Source organism: Salvelinus namaycush, chromosome 4 (assembly GCF_016432855.1).
Source record: "Salvelinus namaycush isolate Seneca chromosome 4, SaNama_1.0, whole genome shotgun sequence".
Taxonomy (NCBI): Eukaryota; Metazoa; Chordata; class Actinopteri; order Salmoniformes; family Salmonidae; genus Salvelinus; species Salvelinus namaycush.
Genome location: NC_052310.1, coordinates 9,973,203 through 9,997,626, shown reverse-complemented (window position 1 = coordinate 9,997,626; position 24,424 = coordinate 9,973,203). Strand labels below are relative to the sequence as shown.

The 24,424-nt window shown below is 44.0% G+C and overlaps 1 protein-coding gene across 1 annotated transcript in view; it reads right to left on the bottom strand.

The window, feature by feature from the left end:
* Positions 1-22,612, bottom strand: part of LOC120045354 (protocadherin-15-like) — a 224,467-nt gene extending 201,855 nt beyond the window's left edge. The window contains 2 exon segments of the mRNA XM_038990233.1: positions 21,578-21,643; positions 22,576-22,612. Coding sequence (XP_038846161.1) covers positions 21,578-21,643; positions 22,576-22,612 — 103 coding nt within the window.
* Positions 22,613-24,424: the final 1,812 nt, after the last annotated feature.

The window sequence follows — 24,424 nt, the reverse complement described above, 5'->3', positions numbered from 1 at the left end:
GCACTCTGACCGAGCTTCAGAGTTCCTCTGTGGAGATGGGAGAACCTTCCACAAGGACAACCATCTCTGCAGCACTCCACAAATCAGGCCTTTATGGTAGAGTGACTAGACGGAAGCCACTCCTCAGTAAAAGGCACATGACAGCCCCCTTGGAGTTTGCCAAAAGGCACCAAAAAGACTCTCAGACCATGAGAAACAAGATTCTCTGGTCTGATGAAACCAAGATTGAACTCTTTGGCCTGAATGCCAATTGTCACAACTGGAGGAAACCTGGGACCATCCCAACGGTGAAGCATGGTAGTGGCAGCATCATGCTGTGGGGTTGTTTTTCAGCGGCAGGGACTGGGAGACTAGTCAGGATTGAGGGAAAGATGAACGAAGAAAAGTACAGAGAGATCCTTGGTGAAGAAGGCTGTAACGTAACAAATGCGGAAAAAGTCAAGGAGTATGAATACTTTCCAAATGCAATGTTTATACAGTACCAGTCAAAAGTTTGAACACACCTACTCATTCAAGGGTTTTTCTTTATTTTTTACTATTTTCTACATTGTAGAATACTAGTGAAGACATCAAAACTATGAAATAACACACATGGAATCATATAGTAACCAAAAAAAGTGTTAAACAAATCAAAATATATGTTATATTTGAGATTCTTCATGAAGTAGTCACCTGGAATGCATTTCAATTAACAGGTGTGCCTTCCTAAAAGTTCATTTGTGGAATTGAATTCCTTCTTAATGCATTTGAGGCAATCATTTGTGCTGTGACAAGGTAGGGGTGGTATACAGATGATAGCCCTATTTGGTAAAAGACCAAGTCCATACTATGGCAAGAACAGCTCAAATAGGCAAAGAGAAACGACAGTTCATCATTACTTTAAGACATGAAGGTCAGTCAATACGGAAAATGTCAAGAACTTTGAACGTTTCTTCAAATGCAGTCGCAAAAACCATCAAGCGCTATGATGAAACTGGCTCTCATGAGGACCGCCACAGGAAAGGAAGACCCAGAGTCACCTCTGCTGCAGAGCATAAGTTCATTCAAGTTAATTGCACCTCAGATTGCAGCCCAAATAAATGCTTCACAGAGTTCAAGTAACAGACACATCTCAACATCAACTGTTCTGAGGAGACTGCGTGAATCAGGCCTTCAAACCAAATCAAATGTTATTTGTCCCATATGCCGAATACAACAGATGTAGACCTTACAGTGAAATGGTTAATTACAAGCCCTTAACCAACAATGCAGTTAAGAAAAATACCTAAAAAAGTAACAAATAAAAGTAACAAATAATTAAAGAGCAGCTGTAAAATAACAATACCTAGGCTATATACAGGGGGCACCGGTACAGAGTCAATGTGCAGGGGCACCGGTTAGTCGAGGTAATTGAGGTATTATGTACATGTAGGTAGAGTTATTAAAGTGACTATGCATAGATAAAAACAGAGAGTAGCAGCAGCGTAAAATAGGGGGGGGGGGGGGGGGGGCAATGCAAAAAGTCTGGGTAGCCATTTGAGTAGATGTTCATGAGTCTTATGGCTTGGGCGTAAAAGCTGTTTAGAAGCCTCTTGGACCTAGACTTGGCGCTCCGGTACTGCTTGCCGTGCGGTAGCAGAGAGAGCAGTCTATGACTAGGACCTTCCTCTGACACCACATGGTATAGAGGTCCTGGATGGCAGGAAGCTTGGCCCCAGTGATGTACTGGGCCATACGCACTACCCTCTGTAGTGCCTTGCGGTCGGAGGCCTAGCAGTTGCCATACCAGGCAGTGATGCAACCCGTCAGGATGCTCTCGATGGTGCGGCTGTAGAACCTTTTGAGGATCTGAGGACCCATGCCAAATCTTTTTAGTTTCCTGAGGGGGAATAGGTTTGGTTGTGCCCTCTTCACGACTGTCTTGGTGTGCTTGGACCATGTTTTGTTTGTTGGTGATGCGGACGCCAAGGAACTTGAAGCTCACAACCTGCTCCACTCCAGCCCTGTCGATGAGAATGGGGGCGTGCTCGGTTCTCCTTTTCCTGTCGTCCACAATCATCTCTTTTGTCTTGATCACGTTGAGGGTGAGATTGTTGTCCTGGCACCACCCGGCCAGGTCTCTGACCTCCGCCCTATAGGCTGTCTCATTGTTGTCAGGTGATCAAGGTTCTTTACAGAACCAATCTCAAAGGTTCTTTGAAGGTCAGTTTGTAAAACCATACATGGTTTTTAATTGTTGTCAGCCATATTATATTGTTTAAATTCCATAGGTGTTATTATTGTGTTAATTGACAAGTTGAATCAAGTGAGCTACCTCTGGAACAGCTGGGGGTTCCTGAGGAGAAAATTGAGAACCACCGACTGATTTAGTCAACTGTTCTCAAATTACACAAGCCATACATGAGTCTTTCACAAGACACTATCACTAGCCATATTCATATATAACATGTAATAATAACACGAGATAAACTGGAATGACACGCTCACTCACGATTGCACAAAAAGATCTGTGAGCAAGCCATGGCCCAAAATATTATAATGAGCCACCTCCCCTACATTTTAATTATCACTAAAAGAGCAAAAATACATTTTGTGAACTGTAAAGAACCATTGACGAACTCAAAGGGTTATCTGAGGCATTATGGTTCAACATAGAACCATCACCCTTCCCAGAGAACATTTTTTAGAGTGTATGAGGGCAGGCAAGAGGCTAGGGAAGAGAAGGGCAGACAGGCCAGAGGCTGGGGAAGAGAAGGGCAGACAGGCCAGGCCAGAGGCTGGAGAAGAGAAGGGCAGACAGGCCAGGCCAGAGGCTGGGGAAGAGAAGGGCAGACAGGCCAGAGGCTGGGGAAGAGAAGGGCAGACAGGCCAGGCCAGAGGCTGGAGAAGAGAAGGGCAGACAGGCCAGGCCAGAGGCTGGGGAAGAGAAGGGCAGACAGGCCAGGCCAGAGGCTGGAGAAGAGAAGGGCAGACAGGCCAGGCCAGAGGCTGGGAAAGAGAAGGGCAGACAGGCCAGGCCAGAGAAGGGCAGACAGGCCAGAGGCTGGGGAAGAGAAGGGCAGACAGGCCAGGCCAGAGGCTGGATAAGAGAAGGGCAGACAGGCCAGGCCAGAGGCTGGGAAAGAGAAGGGCAGACAGGCCAGGCCAGAGGCTGGGGAAGAGAAGGGCAGACAGGCCAGGCCAGAGGCTGGAGAAGAGAAGGGCAGACAGGCCAGGCCAGAGGCTGGGAAAGAGAAGGGCAGACAGGCCAGGCCAGAGAAGGGCAGACAGGCCAGAGGCTGGGGAAGAGAAGGGCAGACAGGCCAGGCCAGAGGCTGGATAAGAGAAGGGCAGACAGGCCAGGCCAGAGGCTGGGAAAGAGAAGGGCAGACAGGCCAGGCCAGAGGCTGGGGAAGAGAAGGGCAGACAGGCCAAGCCAGAGGCTGGGGAAGAGAAGGGCAGATAGGCCAGGCCAGAGGCTGGATAAGAGAAGGGCAGACAGGCCAGGCCAGAGGCTGGGAAAGAGAAGGGCAGACAGGCCAGGCCAGAGGCTGGGGAACAGGCTGGCTCCAGTCTCTAGCAACACTGGCTGAGTAACCTAACCTTAGGCTGGCTCCAGTCTCGAGCAACACTGGCTGAGTAACCTAGCCTCAGGCTGGCTCCAGTCTCGAGCAACACTGGCTGAGTAACCTAGCCTCAGGCTGGCTCCAGTCTCTAGCAACACTGGCTGTGTAACCTAGCCTCAGGCTGGCTCCAGTCTCGAGCAACACTGGCTGAGTAAACTAACCTCAGGCTGGCTCCAGTCTCGAGCAACACTGGCTGAGTAAACTAACCTCAGGCTGGCTCCAGTCTCTAGCAACACTGGCTGTGTAAACTAACCTCAGGCTGGCTCCAGTCTCGAGCAACACTGGCTGAGTAAACTAACCTCAGGCTGGCTCCAGTCTCGAGCAACACTGGCTGAGTAAACTAACCTCAGGCTGGCTCCAGTCTCTAGCAACACTGGCTGAGTAAACTAACCTCAGGCTTACTGTTGCTGTATGTTGACAGCATATGGAAATGTGAAAGCCTCATCTTGTGCTTGAAGCAGTTTACAGTGTTTGAAGCATGTTTCTGACAGCTGATTAGAATGCTTGGCTATGTACAATTTGAATAAGCAGCAGTATGTGTATGTTATGTGTTCATGTTACAAAACCCTGTCACCTTCAGTAATGATTTAATTTACATTCCACACGGCTGTTTCTTCTGTTTACTGCAGTTTGTTCGTAGCTGAATTCCCAACTACAATGCTTCTTCTGCCTGATTGGAAAATCAGGGTCCCTGTACTCAGAAGTGCACTGATTAAAAACACACATCCGCAAAGGAGATCTGCATGTTCAATCAACAGATGACTACGCAGACACACACGCACACACACACACGCACGCACACACACACCCTTTGGTTGGGAAGTGTCTCTTAGGGTTTCGCTCACCACCCTTTTGCTTGTGCCTTGTAATGTTGCTCTATGTTGCTGTCAAGGCAACGACGTCCAATGTACTTCTCCACCTATATATACACAGACAATAGCAACAGTTTACCAGAGAGCACTCTGGGAACAATACATGGAACAAAGCCAATATCTACAGGGAAAACGAGAGAGAGCCGAGTTGAAAAGGTTGCTAGGTTTCTTTTTACACTCACTAAACAAACAAGAGAGATGACTGCACATAAGTGAACATTCCACATGTCTATGAGGAATTGCAGTGAGACTTGGTTCACTGGCTGCATCTTTTCTCTAATGTGCTAAGGGACTTCTTCCTTGTGTATCATTTAAACATTTGATGAAAGATAATTTCACTTCTTCAGGTGCTGGACAGAAAAGGCAGAAAAACCTGTAATTCACAACAGTGATTCAGGTGTTAGACGGACAACATGTCACTCTCGTCTGATCAATTCATCTATTGGAAGAATAGGCAGGCTTTCCGGAAGCTCAGTCATTTGTCGCTGAGCATCTCCATTCGTTACACGTGTTATACCATCTACACATTATTCATTTGTCACTTATGACTCTAATCTTACCTCATCCCCTGCTCTACTCCAGTTGTGTTTGCGTACAGCAGCCAGATGGTTGTTATTCTACACTGATGGTTAAAAGAACACATTAGTGGCTGGTGCTGTTTGAGTTACAGTACAGACACAGACAGCACTTCCCTCTCTGTTTCCCGGCAGCTGTGGGCTGACATTTGACCAGCAGCGAGCGGAGTCATGCAGGTCCCTCAGCAGCTGGCACATGGGATGGCATCCTGGCATGGTCCTGCAAGCTGGCAGAGTACCTGTGACTGGTGATGGGTAGACAGTGGAGGCTTGGCTCCCTGTCGGATCATACTGGGCTCCAGCCTCCTGGATACGAGGAGAAAGCTGCTGGGTCAGCTCTGTTTACTCATGAATCATTGTTCCCATTCACCCCATGCAGAGCAAGCATTTACAATAGGACAGGCAGCGAGACATGCTGATCTTAGTCCATTATCTCTTGTGGAATTACCCAGGTAGAGTACTCTCAAAGGCAGTGATATTTTGTTAGTAGGCGTACTGGTGTTGGGCATATTGTGGAGCGATGTAAACAATTTTATTTCACCCAGTGTCTATCTCAAGCATACCAGACAGACACTATTGAAAACCCTGTTGATTATTGAATACATTCATTCTCTCTTGAGCTATAAAGTGCACACAGTACATTCGTTTATTTTATAAATACCAGAGACCTTGGCATGGAATGTAAGCATTTACATTCGTTTCTCAAGGTCTCCGAGGCTTTTATCACACACATTAAAAAAGGTTGTACAGTTTGAAAGAAAAGCCTTTAGGAGTGAGCAGCTATTTTGTGAATTTTCTCCTGACCAGTGCTTGACTTGGGCAGGAGCTCACCGGAGCAGAGTACCGACACCTCAAATGTTCTACTGCTTGAGCTCCTGTTCCTCTTACAGAATATTAGCTCAACAGTAGTGTGGCGCTCCTGCACCCAAATATAAACAGTACCGGCACCCGAAATGAGCACTGCTCCTGACAAAGTATATTTCTATATTATATTTCTACATGGGTACATTTTTCATGTACAAATGGACAAAAGGAATGCATACAGTATGTGAGGATGTTGTTCATCGACTACAGCTCGGCCTTCAATACCATAGTGCACACTTAGCTCACCACAAAGCTCACGGCCCTGAGTCTGAACTCCTCCCTATGCAACTGGGTCCTGGACTTCCTGTCAGGCTGTTCCCCAAGTGGTGAAAGTAGGCAACATTACCTCCTCGACACGGACTCTCAACACGGGGGCCCAACAAGGGTGCGTCGACAGTCCCCTCCTGTACTCCCTGTATACCCACGTTCGATGACGACACGACAGTAGAAGTCCTGATTACCAATAACGACGAGACGTCCTACAGGGAGGAGGTAGACAACATCTCCCTCAATGTCAGAAAAACAAAGGAGCTACTTGTGGACTTCAGGAGGAACTGGGCACGGGCATGGGCATGCATCCATCCTCATCAACAGGGCTGCTGTGAACATAGTCAAAAACGTAAAGTTCCTCTGCGTATCTCCGAGCAGCTGACCATACGGACACCGCGGTGAAGAAGGCACGACAGCGACTCTTCAACCTCAGGATGCTGAAGAAATCCGCCCTGTCCCCGAGGACCCTCACAGTGTTCTACAGGAGCACCATCGAGAGCATACTACCGGGCTGCATCACAGCCTGGCAGGGCAACTCCACCGCCGCAGACCTCAAGGCGCTACAGAGGGTGGGTGCACACTGCCTGCCCTCCAGGACACCTACAACACCAGGCGTCCCAGGAAAGCCAAGAAGATCATCAGGGACCCCAGCCATGGCCTGTTCTCCCCGCTTCCATCACTAAGATGCGGGCATTACAGGAGCATCATGGCAAAAACTGGAAGACTGGCCAAGAGCTTCTACCCCTAGATCATCAGGCTGCTGAATAGCCACCACTAGTCGGCCTCCCCCCTGTCCTCCTCCCCCCATTGTTACAGTGTTAATATGTATTTGATTTCTATTTTTAGTTATTACTTGTATTGTTTTTATTTCTCATTTTTGGAGCTCGGCGTTGAAGATTTCCACTGTACCATGTAATTACACCTGCAACCATATACATGTGACTGTTCAACTTCTAATCTAGTGTAGAAGAGAGAGAACGCGCTTCACATATTTGCCTTTCATTTAATCCAAGGAAAGAAATGTTTTTGGGCCGATGACAACGATAATAAATTGCCATGATCCATTTCTCCCTGACATTACTGTACAAGTGAGCGACTCTGAGGAGTCCCATGATTAAAATGATCAGAGTAAAATCAAATGAGCATAGCAGGGGTGGATGTGGGAGAAGGATGGGGGGAACGGTTCAGTTTTGCTGCAGGATATACTGGTATAAGCATTAGACAGTGAGCGAGTACATGTGACCACTGGTGAACAACACATTACAGATTTCTTCATCTTCTTCATCTCTTTGGCTCCAGCTGCTTCTAGAGAATGGTGCTTTGTGGGATATGGAACCCAACATGACAGAGTACATGAGGTTATGATCTAACTCAGGACTCTTAATGGTGACATAGTTGTTTTCTGGGGCAGCATCCACCAGCGTGAAGCCTAAAGTGTCCGTTTTTCACATTCAAGACCCCTGGTCTGAGGACAATTGGACACGGTCCTCATAAAATGGCCTAATAGTTAACCCTCTGCTGCTATTACTAGTAGTACAGTCCCTGCAGGACCTGATCACTACCAGGCAATGAGCCTGGGACTATATTGGTCCATTAGAGGAGACGTTTAATCAAGACACAAAGTCAAGGGCTCTGACCAGGTCTCATAGAACTGAGCACTCTGCCGGCTGGCCAGCCAGTCCAGGATGATTTAGAGCAGTGGCTGGCACTGAGTCCTAATGCACACCACCATGCAGGCTGAGCAGAGGACAGGGGATGCAGGCAGCAACAACACAAATCACTGAATGAGAGAACTTCTCATTAACACTACGTACCTGGGTAAAGAGGCTTATCCTCAGTGGCAGGTGACAGGGATGTAGGGTTTTAGGGTAATTTTTCATGTTATGTAATGTATTACCGTAAATATATTTATTGCTCGAATCTGACTGAAATGGCATAACTGGTATTGCATAACCAACTATTTCCAATATACATTTTGGGGGTTTTCAGGTTGCCAGATTATAGGGATAATAAGAGTGGAGTAAAGAAGTCAGGAATTAACCAGGACATGCGATCGAAGGAAGTGCAAAACATTGTGAAAAACAAAATGTTTTTAATGAGTTAAGAGAACAGTGGCATGTACAGTAAGTCATCTCACAAACCAGAGTTGGTTGTCCTCCATTCCTCCTTCCCCATTCCTGGCTATCTTCTCTGCCTAATACCTATCTCTTAGCATGATGTGTACTGTATGTACGGTGGAGAGCCTTCTGACTTGGATAACTATCGTCCAATTTCCAAGCTATCTTCCCTTGCCACATTTTTAGAGTCCCTTGCTAACTCCCAGTTTAGAACTTTTTTCACATCTCATTTTATTCTTAATGAGCACAAATCTGGTTTTAGACCGGGACATAGCACTGTTTCAGCAGCTACACTTGTCTTAGATGATGTGCTCTGTGGTTTAGACCATCAAGTCATTGTGTTGCCTTATTTCTTGACCTGTCAAAAGCGTTTGATATGGTTGACCATTTCTTACTTGTTCAAAGGTTGTGTGAAATAGGCATAGATCAGTCATCATGCTATTTGGTTCAAGAACTATCTAACGGACAGGACACAATGGAGCGGTTTCACGGACAGAATTTCATTTAAATCAGGACTAGGCTAATTCTACTTAAAAAAAAAAAATTTAAATGGCTTTCTGAGACGTTGCTTAACTTCCGATTAATTAGTTCTAGATTACGGAGTCCCAGACTAAGGTAAATTAGATTAACGATGTGCACTTAGTGCTGACCAAAGGATGCTTCCAAAACTAGGGATGGGACACTAATACATAAGCATTGTGTGGAATTGGAGCAAGTCACCAAAACCAAACAATGGACAGAGGTAAAAGAAAACATTCAAAGAATGTCTGTGACTTTGAAAAAACCCTCTTCAAGTGAATTATGTCAAACCACCCAGTTATGGAGAACAAACAGCATGATTCATCAACAGAAAACAAGAAGAGGAACGCCCTGGACAACCATCTGTAATGAATTCAACTCAAAGGAAAAAGTAAACAAAAGGAAGCTACAACAACTCCAGGTAAGATACTATATTTACTGTTGTCCCACTTTTACAAAGAGTCACTTTGAAATTGTACTGTTCTTGTGTAACAACACAGTGGGGGCTACATTTATTTGTGACAGAAATGTAACACAAACACTATCATCCATAATTACTCATCTCATTTCTATATTTTCGTATTTCTAAAGGTCCTGTGGGGAAAAAAAGTAATTAAAATGAAAGAAGATAAATGCTGTTGCTCGTAGGGAGTGTTTCACGACTGGTGGCGGACCCCAAGTAAGATTAGAGACAGATAAACTGGGGGACTTGTTGACCGGGATCAGTGATAGCCAGCAACCCCTGGATGGTATCCCTGATGATGACCATTTGGACAGTTCAGATGGGAGATGGTTCCAATCCTCATTTGGTAGGACACATCCATTCATCATGGGCCATCCCCGGATTGCAGGGAATATGTAATGTTGTTAGTCATCTCTTGCACTCCCATTATACAAATGATGTAATGAACTCATCTCTTGAAGAAATTCTGTCATCTAATGCAGCAATGTAATCATTTTCTAGAGGGAGATGATCACCATAGCTTGGAGAGAATACGACCGGAGGAAGGTCAGCCTGCTACATCTGCTGCAGACAGGAAGAAAGATTGTGTCACTAACCCGGGCCGGAGGACAAAGACAAAGAGGCTGAGCATGCATGAGAAACTTACCATGGAATTTTGCGTGCGCAAACCAATGCACTTAAAAGAAGATCATGATGTGAAGCTGCAAATCATTCATGTTGAGTTGGCTATGAAGGAGGAGGAGACAAAAGCAGTAACAGTACCAATGTTCTTCACAAACAAGCACCAGTTTGGGGTCCCGATATTTCCATTTGTGAATTAAAACCCTTTTCGTTACCAATCCATGGCTATTGTTTTCTTCAATCACTGAAGCTATCTTTTTTTTGTGAGAAGTGCTGCATAGTAAAAGCATCTCTGCAGGCTAGTCCATTTCTGTCATTGTCTGCCTCAACCATAGGAACATCTGGGTCATCCTCATCTTCAATGCCAGGATCTGGGCAGCCATGCTGTTCGAGGTTTTTGTGAAGCACTGCTGTTGCAATTATGACAATGTAGCATTTTCTTGTTTGAAAGCCTAATGTGTTTCTGAGACACTGGAAACCACTTTTCCATATACCAAATATGCGCTCCACTACACTTCTGGATATGAGCTTGGTTGTACCATTGTTGCTCAGGTCCTATTGCATGGAGGTGGGTCTGTGCATACCCACTGTCACCAAGGATGATTCCACTATGTTGTCCTCCTTCAAGCTGAAAATACAAAGAGGAGTATTGGAAAAGTTGCACCTTTCCAACGTACAACAATGTTGGAGAACTGCAAATTGGGAGTGCACACACCTGTACTCCTCAGTGCCCCCTCAGTACAGTAGGCCATTCATGACCCTCGGCATGATTTTGACTCAATTAAAAAATTGCTTACTGATCTTCAACTAGTGCTAAATGCTAATAAAACCACATTTATGTTGTTCTCTAGGTCTCGTTATATTGACCCTGAGGACCTGCATATTTGCACATTGAATGGAGCCCAAATTGAGTAAGTTCCCCGTTATAAATGATTGGCTATTTGGATTGACAATAAGCTCTCTTAAAACACACATTGAAAAACGGACAAAAAAGTAGAGAATTAAGAATGTAAAATAAATGGGAAGAGATTTCCGATGTACCGATTCCATGGGACATATTCTATGAATAGATGGGATGGGCTGAGAGTGGCTGAGGGATGTGATTAAAGAGTTTATGTTCGGTAATGTGTTATTATTATTTGATTGCTATATATAAAAGTACAATTTATTTAAAATGTATATGCAAAATGTATGCATATGCAGCAGAATAGCTGTAAAAACAAAAAAAAATATGTGTCCTACAAAGGGGTGGAGGGTTAATAAAAAAATTAAAAAGGTTTCTTTTCTAGAAATAAATCCTGCCTCACTTTGGAAAGTAGAAGGAAGATTGTTCAAGCAACACTTTTCCCAGTACTTAATTATTGTAATATAATCTACATGCATGCAGCAGCCTCTGCAATAAAACCTTTAGTTTCAGTCTATCACTCAGCACTGTGTTTTATCACTGGGGCCAAATTGTGTACACATCACTGCATTTTGTGTAGTTCTGTTGGCTGGGAGTCTCGGACTACCAGAAGAGCCCAGTATTGGCTACTTATTACATAAAAAGCAGTTCTTCAGAGACTCCCCCACTACTTCAGCTCATATACTAACTGAAGATCGAGACATTTTCACACCAGCTCTCTGGACTGGCTGCTTCTGGAGGTCCCGCGGGTCTCTGACCTGGGGGAAAAATGCTTTGGGTTTTATGCCGCCAGCACATGGAATAGCCTTCAGGCTACCTTGAAATTAGACTCGCTGGTCTCCATTGGAAAGCTTCGATGGAGTTTAAGGGAGGCGATTATGTGCGAGTTTTGTTTTGATACAGTTTGTTGTATTTACAGTATTGATATTATGTATTGTTTGTTGACGTTCACAGGGCTCCAAATAAGATCCTCCTCTCAATGGTGAAACGCCCTGTACAAATAAAAGTTGATCAAAAATATAGATATTTCAAAAAGCACAAAGATGTGTTACCATGCTACCTATCCTCTGCCTCATCTGACTCCATCCCTCTCAGAAGCTCCCCTTCGCACTCAGTACACACCTGATTTCTTTATGTTGTCTGCAGAGAGGTCTATTCTCCATAACCATCTCACAAAACACTGATTTGATACACTCCCTCTCTGTTTCTAGCTAGAAAATTACGTTTTAATTAAATTTTGGAACATGTTTGAGGAGAATGATTAAATAGCTATGTTAATCTGTGTCCTGCACGGTTCTTGGTCTTTGGTCTGTCATTTTTCAACTGTTTTTCCAAAGCTTAGACAAGTTTTGTATGTCTGCAGAAGAAAGCAAACGCTTTACAATTCAAATGGGGACCCATGAAATCCATCATATTGAATAAATAAAGTGACTGTGGATCCGTGCACAGTCACTGTATGAGAAATATCATCATTTTTGTGGTGCCGATATAAAATATATTCACGACAGCAATTGGTTCGGATAAGTATAGTGCACGGCTTAAACTACATAAAAAGAGTTTGATGGCGCCGGAGGAGATTAACGGGATCCTAACCAATACACTTTTTTTTCTTAAAACTGCATTGTTGGTTAAGGTATTTTAATTAAGCATTTCACTGTACACGTGTTGTATTCAGAGCATGTGACAAATACATTTTGATTTCATTTCATTTCATATGATGCTGAGGCATGTTTTATCCATTAAATGAGGAATTAAAGTCTCTCTCACGCTGTATGGGGTGAAAATCACAGGTAAATTACTGTTACATGAGGAACTGATTACCTTAAATCCTGAAGGCATCACTGAGCTTGGCAAAGAGAGAGTCAAACTAAGAGCTTTTCTCTCATTTGCTTTACTCTCAATGCAAACACATTCTGACTCCTGCACACAACCTCTCTCTGACTCAGTCCCTCTCAGAAGCTTCCTTTCACACTCAGTACGGTCCTATTAGATCAATATTCTTCCTCATGATGCCACAAATGATTCCTATCCCTCTCGTTGCCCGCTCCGCCCCCTTCTTGACACCTTTGTCTCCTGTGCTATTGTGGACACTCAAAGCTTTGAGCTTTGTCTGTCTCTCTGTGTGTCTGTCTCTCTGTGTGTCTGTGTGTGTGTGTGTGTGTGTGTGTGTGTGTGTGTGTGTGTGTGTGTGTGTGTGTGTGTGCCCATGTGTTTGTGTGTGTGTGTGTGTGTGTGTGTGTGTGTGTGTGTGTGTGTGTGTGTGTGTGTGTGTGTGTGTGTGTGTGTGTGAATGAGTGAGTGAGGATACCTCACTACCTCCCAGCAATCTGACACCTAATCTCTTGGCCAGTCCAGAGTGACCCTCCACTGGCCCTGCATCATCCACATTAGCCCCACACCTCAGATTCCATCATCCACACTAGCCCCACACATCAGATTCCATCATCCACATTAGCCCCAAACCTCAATTCCATCATCCACACCTGACACTCGCCACTGTGCCTAAACAGTAAAAGACCATAGGATAGCAAAACTCAAATGAGAACGTAATCTAGCAATGATCCATGAAAACGGCGCAGACGGATAGCGCTGCTGTGCTTCTAGCTCTTAGGAAACTTTGCAGTATTTTGTTTTTTTATGTGTTATTTCTTACATTATTAGCCCAATAATTTGTTTGTGTTATTAAATACAGCCGGGAAGAACTTTTGAATATCAGAGCAGCGGTAACTCACCAGCATTACTAGCATTAGACCAGGAATACAACTTTCCCGAATCGGATCCTTTGTTCGTACCCCCCAGGGCAATTGAACTTATTCCAGAGGCTGTTCCAAAACCCCTCTGGCAGAAAAGTGGTACTAGGAATGGACTTTTAGTCCGAATCAGGAGGCAAGCACACCACCCAGCACTTCCAAGTATATTAATCGCTAATGTTCAGTCACTGGATAATAAAGTTGACGTGCTCAGGGCGAGTATTTCCTTCCAGAGAGACATCAGGGATTGTAACATACTCTGTTTCACGGAAACATGGCTCTCTTGGGATATACTGTCTGAGTCAGGACAGCCAGTTGGGTTCTCAGTTCATTGCGCAGACAGGAATAAATATCTCTTTGGAAAGAAGAAGGGCGGGGGTGTATGTTTAATGATTAACTACTCATGGTGTGATTGTGATAACGTACAGGAACTCAAGTCCTTTTATTCACCCAACCTAGAATACATCACAATCAAATGCAGACCGTATTACCTCACAAGAGAATTCTCTTAGGTTATAGTCAGAGCCGTGTATATTCTCCCTCAAGCCGATACCACGACAACCCTCAAAGAACTTCACTGGACTTTATGAAAACTGGAAACCACATATCCTGAGGCCGCATTTATTGTAGCTGGGGATTTTACAAAGCAAATTTGAGAAAAACCTTACCGAAGTTCAATCAACACATTGATTGTAGTACTCGCTTAGCTAAAATACTCGACCACTGCTACTCCAACTTCCGGGATGCCTACAAGGCCCACCCTTCGGCAAATCTGATGACGACTTCATTTTTCTCCTTCCTTCCTATAGGCAGAAATTCAAACAGGAAGTACCCGGGCTAAGAACTATTCAACGCTGGTCTGACCAATCATAATCCACACTTCAAGATTTATTTGATCACGTGGACTGGGATATGTTCCCGGGTAGCCTCCGAGAACAACATAGACGAACACACTAATACGGTGACTGAGTTTATCAGGAAGTGTATAGAAGATGTTATACCCACTGTGACTATTACAACCTACCCTTCCAGGCTCTGTCGCAGCCGGCCTCGACCAGGAGACCCATAGGGCGGCGCACAATTGGCCCAGCATCGTCCGGGTTAGGGGAGGTTTTGGCCGGCAGGGATGTCCTTGTCCCATCGCGCACTAGCGACTCCTGTGGCTGTCTGGGCACATTGCACGCTGACACGGTCGCCAGGTGTACAGTGTTTCCTACGACACATTGGTGGCTTCCGGGTTAAGTGGGCATTGTGTCAAGAAGCAGTGCGGCTTGGTTGGGTTGTGTTTCGGAGGACACATGGCTCTCGACCTTCGCCTCTCCCGAGTCCATACAGGAGTTGCAGCGATAAAACAAGACTGGAACTACCAATTGGATACCACAAAATTGGGGAGAAAACGGGGTAATTTTTTAAAATAAAAATACCTACCCTGACAAGAAACCGTGGATAGATGGCAGCATTCGCTCAAAACTGCGAACCATCCTATTTAACCATGGCAAGATGACTTGGCATATGGCTGAATACGAACAGTGTAGTTATTCCCTTAGTAAGGCAATCAAACAGGCAAAACGTCAGTATAGAAACAAAGTGGAGTCGCAATTCAACGGCTCAGACAGGAGACGTATGTGGCAGGGTCTGCAGACAATCACGGAATACAAAGGGAAAACCAGCCACGGCGCAGACACCGACGTCTTGCTCCCGGACAAGCTAAACACCTTCTTCGCCCGCTTTGAGGATAACACAGTGCCACCGATGAGGCCCGCTACCAAGGACTGTAGGCCCTCCTTCGCCATGGCCGACGTGAGTAAGACATTTAAGCGTGTTAAACCTCGCAAGGCTGCCAGCCAAGACGTCATCCCTAGCCGTGTCCTCAGAGCATGCGCAGACCAGCTAGCTGGAGTGTTTACAGACATATTCAATATCTCCCTATCCCAGTCTGTTGTCCCCACATGCTGCAAGATGTCCACCCTTGTTCCTGTACCCAAGAAAGCAAAGGTAACTGAACTAAATAACTATCGCCCTGTAGCACTCACTTTTGTCATTATGAAGTTCTTTGAGAGGCTAGTCAAGGATCATATCACCTCTACCTTACCTGACACCATAGAAGCACTTCAATTTGCTTACGCCTCAATAGATCCACAGACGATGCAATCGCCATCGCACTGCACACTGCCCACTGCCCTATCCCATCTGGACATACCCATGTAAGAATGCAGTTCATTGACTATAGCTCAGCATTCAACACCATAGCACCCTCCAAGCTCATCATTAAGCTCGAGGCCCTGAGTCTGAACCCCGACCTGTGGAACTGGATCCTGGACTTCCTGATGGGCCTCCCCCAGGTGGTGAAGGTAGGAAACAACACCTCCACTTCGCTAATCCTCAACACTGGGGCCCCAAAAGGATGGTTGCTCAGCCCTCTCCTATACTCCCTGTTCACCCATGACTGCGTGGCCATGCACGCCCCCAACTCAATCATCAAGTTTACAGACAACACAACAGTAGTAGGGCTGATTACCAACAATGATGAGACAGCCTACATGGTGGAGCTGAGGGCCCTGGGAGTGTGGTGCCAGGAAAATAACCTCTCACCCAATGTCAACAAAACAAAGGAGCTGATCGTGGACTTCAGGAAACAGCAGAGGGAGCACCCCCCTATCCAAATCAACGGGAGCACAGTGGAGAAGGTGGAAAGCTTCAAGTTCCTTGTCGTACACATCACTGACAAACTGAAATGGTCCACCCACACAGACAGTGTGGTGAAGAAGGCGCAACAGCGCCTCTTCAACCTCAGGAGGCTAAAGAAATTTGACTTGGCACCTAAAACCCTCTCAAACTTTTACAGATGCACAATTGAGAGCATTCTGTCGGGCTGTATCACCGCCTGGTACGGCAACTGCACCGCCCACAACCGCAGGGCTCTCCAGAGGGTGGTGTGGTCTGCCCAACACATAACCGGGGGCAAACAACCTGCCCTCCAGGACACCTACAACACCCGATGTCACAGGAAGGCCAAAAAGATCATCAAGGACAACAACCCCCCAAGCCACTGCCTGTTCATCCCGCTATCATCCAGAAGGTGAGGTCAGTACAGGTGCATCAAAGCTGGGACCGAGAGACTGAAAAACAGCTTCTATCAAGGCCATCAGACTGTTAAATAGCCAATAGAGGCTGCTGCCCTATATACATAGACTTGAAATCCCTGGCCACTTTAATAATGTGAACGTTAGTCACTTTAATAATGTTTATATATTTTGCATTACTCATCTCATATGTATATACTGTATTCTATTCTACTTTATATTAGTCCATGCCGCTCTGACATTGCTCGTACAAATATTTATATATTCTTTATTCCATTCCATTATTTTAGATTGTGTGTATTGTTAGATATTACTTGTTAGATATTACTGCACTGTTGAAGCTAGAAACACAAGCATTTCACAACACCCACAATAACATCTGCTAAACATGTGTATGTGACAAATAAATTTGATTTGATTTGATTTGAAAAAACTCATGAATTTGCTGAGACAAGTCAAAGTTTTAAGGAAATGTGTACACAATTTACAGCTGACCTGATTTGCTTTCATTTTGGGAGATGATATCTTTATGGTGTCTGCAGAGAGGTCTATTCTCCATAATCATCTCACAAAATACTGATTTGACAACACTCCCTCTCTGTTTCTAGCTGGAAAATTTGGATTTAATTCAATTTTGGAACATATTTGAGGAGAATGATTAAATAGCTATGTTAATCTGTGTCCTGCACGGTTCTTGGTCTTTGGTCTGTCATTTCTCAACTGTTTTTCCAAAGCTTAGACAAGTTTTTTATGTCTGCAGATGAAAGCAAACTCTTTAAATTAAAATGGGGACCCATGAAATCCATCATATTGAATAAATAAATTGACTGTGGATCCGTGCACAGTCACTGTATGAGAAATATCATAATTTTTGTGGTGCCGATATAAAATATATTCACGACTGCAATTGGTTCGGATAAGCATAGTGCACGGCTTAAACTACATAAAAAGTAATTTCATATGATGCTGAGGCATGTTTTATCCATTAAATGAGGAATTAAAGTCTCTCTCACGCTGTATGGGGTGAAAATCACAGGTAAATTACTGTTACATGAGGAACAGATTACCTTAAATCCTGATTACCTTAAATCCTGGACAGTTCTGACTTATAATATGTGGACTACAAATACCTAGGTGTCTGGCTAGACTGTAAACTCTCCTTCCAGACTCACATTAAGCATCTCCAATCCAAATTTAAATCAAGAATCGGCTTCCTATTTCGCAACAAAGCCTCCTTCACTCATGCTGCCAAACATATCCTCGTAAAACTGACCATCCTACCGATTCTTGACTTCGGCCATGTCATTTACAAAATAGCCTCCAACACTCTACTCAGCACATTGAATGCAGTCTATCACAGTGCCATCCATTTTGTCACCAAAGCCCCATACACTACCCACCACTGCAACCTGTATGCTCTCGTTGGCTGGTCCTCACTACATATTTGTCACCGAACCCACTGGCTCCAGGTCATCTATAGTCTTTGCTAGGTAAAGCTCCGCCTTATCTCAGCTCACTGGTCACCATAGCATCACCCACCTGTAGCACACGCTCCAGCAGGGATATTTCACTGGTCATCCCCAAAGCCAACACCTCCATTGGCCGCCTTTCCATCCAGTGCTCTGCTGACAATGACTGCAACGAACTGCAAAAATCACTGAAGTTGGAGACTTATATCTCCCTCACTAACTTTAAGCGTCAGCTGTCAGAGCAGCTTACCGATCGCTGATGTTTCTATTGTGTTATTGACTGTACGTTTGTTTATCCCATGTGTAACTCTGTGTTGTTGTTTTTGTCACACTGCTTTGCTTTATCTTGGCCAGGTCGCGCAGTTGCAAATGAGAACTTATTCTCAACTGGCCTACCAGGTTAAATAAAGCTGAAATAAAAAATTTAAATAAAAAAGTCATCACTGAGCTTGGGTGGAAGAGAGTCAAACTAAGGGCTTTTCTCTCATTTGCTTTACTCTCAATGCAAACACATTCTGACTCCTGCACACAACCTCTCTCTGACTCAGTCCCTCTCAGAAGCTTCCTTTCACACTCAGTACGGTCCTATTACATCAATATCCTTCCTCATGATGTCAAAAATGATTCCTATCCCTCTCGTTGCCTGCCCCGCCCCCTTCTCGACACCTTTAACTCCTGTGCTATTGTGGACACTCAAAGGGACCTTGAAATTGTCCCAGCTGTTGCTGATCAGCTGACCTTCTCTCTCCTGGCTCAGAGCTCTCTCTCTCTCTCTCTCTCTCTCTCTCTCTCTCTCTCTCTCTCTCTCTCTCTCTCTCTCTCTCTCTCTCTCTCTCTCTCTCTCTCTCTCTCTCTCTCTCTCTCTCTCTGTCTGTCTGTCTGTCTGTCTGTCTGTCTGTCTGTCTGTCTGTCTGTCTGTCTGTCTGTCTGTCTGTCTGTCTGTCTGTCTGTCTGTCTGTCTGTCTGTCTGTCTGTCTGTCTGTCTGTCTGTCTGTCTGTCTGTCTGTCTGTCTGTCTGTCTGTCTGTCTGTCTGTCTGTCTGTCTGTCTGTCTGTCTGTCTGTCTGTCTGTCTGTCTGTCTGTCTGTGCCCATGTGTGAGTGAGAGAGGATACCTCACTACCTCCCAGCAATCTGACAGCTAATCTCTGGGCCAGTCCAGAGTGACCCTCCACTGCCCCTGCATCACCCACACTAGCCCCACACCTCCGATTCCATCCTACACACCTGACACTCGCCACTGTGCCTAAACAGCAAAAGACCATACGAGAGCAAAACTCAAATGAGAAGGTAATCTAGCAATGATCCCCATGTCACAGCGTCTACTGTTTTAGCCCAGTTGAAGGTGCAGAGAAATGCAGAGCAATTTTCAAAGTCTGTTAAGGTTCTGTCTTCAAATGACACATACTTTAGGTTTCAGCTCCTTGGCAATCACACATAAAACTGCCCCTTTATAATAAAAAGTCACCAGGGCTATACATTTATTCATTTTTTATTTCTAGCTGTTGGAAGGGAATGAGGTACAGTACACCTGAAAAAAACTCATGAATTTGCTGAGACAAGTACATTTTTTTCAGGAAATGGGTACACAATTTACAGCTGACCTGATTTGCTTTCATTTTGGGGGGTGACATCTTTATGGTGTCTGCAGAGAGGTCTATTCTCCATAATCATCTCACAAAATACTGATTTGACAACACTCCCTCTCTGTTTCTAGCTGGAAAATTTGGATTTAATTCAATTTTGGAACATATTTGAGGAGAATGATTAAATAGCTATGTTAATCTGTGTCCTGCACAGTTCTTGGTCTTTGGTCTGTCATTTCTCAACTGTTTTTCCAAAGCTTAGACAAGTTTTTTATGTCTGCAGAAGAAAGCAAACTCTTTAAAATTAAAATGGGGACCCATGAAATCCATCATATTGAATAAATAAATTGACTGTGGATCCGTGCACAGTCACTGTATGAGAAATATCATCATTTTTGTGGTGCCGATATAAAATATATTCACGACTGCAATTGGTTCGGATAAGCATAGTGCACGGCTTAAACTACATAAAAAGTAATTTCATATGATGCTGAGGCATGTTTTATCCATTAAATGAGGAATTAAAGTCTCTCTCACGCTGTATGGGGTGAAAATCACAGGTAAATTACTGTTACATGAGGAACAGATTACCTTAAATCCTGAAGGCATCACTGAGCTTGGCAAAGAGAGAGTCAAACTAAGAACTTTTCTCTAATTTGCTTAACTCTCAATGCAAACACATTCTGACTCCTGCACACAACCTCTCTCCCTAAAATAATTATTCAAATCATTGATACTGGATTAAAGGGATACTTTGGGATTTTGGCAACGAGGCCCTTTATCTACTTCCCCAGAGTCGTATGAACTAGTGGATACCATTAGCATGCTAGCTTAGCGTTGGCTTGCAAAACTACCTAGAACTTCCTTCATACTGGACACAAAGACATGAAAATTGTAAGAAATACATGCTCTACAAATAGAAATTAGCACTATATTAGCTTTGGTCAGCTTTATTCTGCAAGTCAAATTAACTCCAGAGAGGTGTGACAGAGACAATAAGCCAAAGAACTGCAGAAGAGTTACAGTCAGTTCGGAGAAAATACTCCAACCCAATTAGACATTCAAACAAATACCTGCCCTCCATCCAATGTCTCAACTCTGACCCTGGTTCTGGCACCACCTCGAGGAGCAGTAGACAGCCCTAGTGAGAAGGTGCAGGGTTCTGCCTGCTGACATCCGTTGCCAAGGAGCAGCAGTGTGGAAAACCTCTGATGCTCATTGGGCAGTCAATAGGGAAACAACAGCCAGCCACTGACCTCTGCTAACACCTGTCAAATGCATCACTAATGTTCAAACGCAATTACAGCTCAGAACGCAACGAAGCCCGGCCCGGCCCAGCCGCCACACCCAATAGTGACTCAGTGGAGAAAGAAGGGAAAGATGGGAAGAGGGGGGAGAACGGAGAGATCTACTACAGCGAGAGTCCCTAGCTGTGCAGCACGCTGAACACCATTAGTAATGTGGCTGGCAGGGCTGGCCCCGCGCGGAGCCACCGGGGAAGGTCAAGGGAGGGAGACAAATATGGCCCCAACAACCAACAGCATTAGGAGCTCCACTCATTAGCATTAAAGACGCTATGTATGGCTGCCTCCCTCCCTGGTGGGCCCGTTTAAATTCACCCATAAACTGGTAATGGCTCAGCCCTCAACCGAGGAAAACAATTAGGACAGAGAGAATGTGGAGTTTAAGTGGTCGGAATCCTCCTCCTGAACAAATATTTTGTGAACCATCCTTTAGTCTTTTTGTTTTATTATATTGGAAAATACAAATACTCTGTGTCTGGAACTGCAAGCTTGAAGCCTGTGCTTGGAGTGCTTTTCACTCCATTTGACTCAACCAGAGTTTATGATTTTCCCAGCATGGTCCATTATTCCAACAGTGCTGCATGGAAAGAATACATACCATTGGGGCTCTCTTCATCTATGGCAACAATGGTGGCGGGTGGACCAGTTCTGGAGAGTTTGCATTCTGGAATTCACAGACACACAAGAAGAACAAACATGAACCTGTAATCTCCTGTTACACACCAATAGAGTTCACAGCTATACTCTGTCTAGAAGCAACACTGGACAGAACACACTGAATAGATCGAGGATGTATAGATCCAAGATGTATCGATCCAAGATGTATCGATCCAAGATGTATCATCTAGGATGTACAGATCTAGGATGTATAGATCTAAGGTGTATAGATCTAAGATGTATAGATATAGGATGTATAGATCTAAGATGTATAGATCTAAGATGTATAGATCTAAGATGTATACAGTAGATCTAAGATGTATAGATCTAGGATGTATAGATCTAAGATGTATAGATCTAGGATTTAAAGATCTAAGATGTATAGATCTAAGATGTATACAGTAGATCTAAGATGTATAGATCTAGGATGTATAGATCTAAGATGTATAGATCTAGGATGTATAGATCTAAGATGTATACAGCAGATCCAAGATGTATCGATCTAAGATGTATCGATCTAAGATGTATCATCTAGGATGTATAGATCTAGGATGTATATATCTTAAGATGTATCGATCTAAGATGTATCATCTAGGATGTATATATCTAAGATGTATAGATCCAAGATATATAGATCCAAGATATATAGATCCAAGATATATAGATCCAAGATGTATAGATCCAAGATGTATAGATCCAAGATGTATAGATCCAAGATGTATAGATCCAAGATGTATCACCTAGGATGTATAGATCTAGGAGATATAAATCTAAGATGGATAGATGTACTGCCATGGGGGGATAGAAGGAGAATGGGGGCAAAGTGTAGAGTGGTAATGAAAGATGAGGCTGTATGAGGCTTCTTTATGAGCAGAATGAGGCTGTAACTGGAGGTTAGAGTGCTAGTCTGTTCACAGAGAGAAAGATCTATGGCCTTACCATCATACTGCCAGTCTGGAGTCAAATATAGTAACATCAGCCAGAGAGCAGAACAGAATGACAGAAGAAAAGAAAAGGACAAGCAGGAAGTCAGTTATCTTTAAGACACTTGAAAGAGAACAAAAAAAATTGGAAAAAATGAGGGAAGAGAACATATCAAAAGAAAAGTTCTGAAACTTTGAAACAGAGGTGCGAAAGTTCACATTATAAGGTGATTCCTAGTGAAACTAGAACAAAACAGGACCGTGATTTTGGTGATTTTCATAAAATATAACCCATAGGAGGGTCCTTTGGAGGAAGGATTGTTGACATGTATTTGACATTTGTAACTTAAAGTGTAATTCAACAATAATGAATAAAGTTGGAACATCTGTGGCATTTTGAGACGGGAAAGGGGATACCTAGTCAGTTGCACAACTGGCATTTTGGCCTTACCCAAGCCTCCTTTCAGACTCCAGAAATGTTTCATCTGTAGATGCTACAAAGCAAAAATTGGTGTTATATGTAGCTTTACCTCTTGCTCTGTAATATGAGTAGTATTTTGATTTCAATGACAATTTTCAACGTGAATATTGAAAATATAAAAACAATGATTTGGCAAATCTTTCAATATATTGTTGAACAATAATATAATCTATGGACATATCAAAGTTTCAGAGTAGGAGTGTGACAAGCTGACTCGTAGCTCTTGTCACGAACATGCATTATTTAATTATCCTTATAAATTGTTTAGCACGTTCATGTTTCCCCATAAATCTAGTAATTCCTTACTCCTAAATGTATATACTGTTGTTCTTTCCCTCTTTTACCAGTATCATGAGTATTTACTGTGCGCAAGGCTAATTATGTGTCAAGAGAGAAAGGTGTTTGTTTATTTCCATATTGTAATGTATCCTGTGTTTGAATTTTGCGGATCTCGAAGCTCCATGCACGGCTCCATAAGTAATACATTTTGCTGACTGTTGGCCTGCAGAACTATTGTTAGGAAATGTGTATTCATTAATGGAAAGTATTCCCGCTTTGAGGATAAGCCAGGAATGTTTAAGATTTTTATTTAGATGGAATATGCAAATGTTGGTAAAATGAAGATGTCTGTTACATGATTTAATATGCCATATTTGGGTAAGGAGCTCCATGGTTAATGGTTTGGTCCATAGGGAGGGGCCATAGGTATAAAGGTACCTGTTGCACTTGTGAGCTGGAGTTGTGTTCTAGCTCTGGTATGTGAGCTGTGTGGGGAGGCTGTCCATAGCCTGTTATACCCCAACCTGCTATAGTTGGTTTGGTATGTGAGCTGTGTGGGGAGGCTGTCCATAGCCTGTTATACCCCAACCTGCTATAGTTGGTTTGGTATGTTAGCTGTGTGGGGAGGCTGTCCATAGCCTGTTATACCCCAACCTGCTATAGTTGGTTTGGTATGTTAGCTGTGTGGGGAGGCTGTCCATCATCTGTTATACCCCAACCTGCTATAGTTGGTTTGGTATGTGAGCTGTGTGGGGAGGCTTTCCATCATCTGTTATACCTCAACCTGCTATAGTTGGTTTGGTATGTGAGCTGTGTGGGGAGGCTGTCCATAGCCTGTTATACCCCAACCTGCTATAGTTGGTTTGGTATGTGAGCTGTGTGGGGAGGCTGTCCATCATCTGTTATACCCCAACCTGCTATAGTTGGTTTGGTATGTGAGCTGTGTGGGGAGGCTGTCCATAGCCTGTTATACCCCAACCTGCTATAGTTGGTTTGGTATGTGAGCTGTGTGGGGAGGCTGTCCATCATCTGTTATACCCCAACCTGCTATAGTTGGTTTGGTATGTTAGCTGTGTGGGGAGGCTGTCCATCATCTGTTATACCC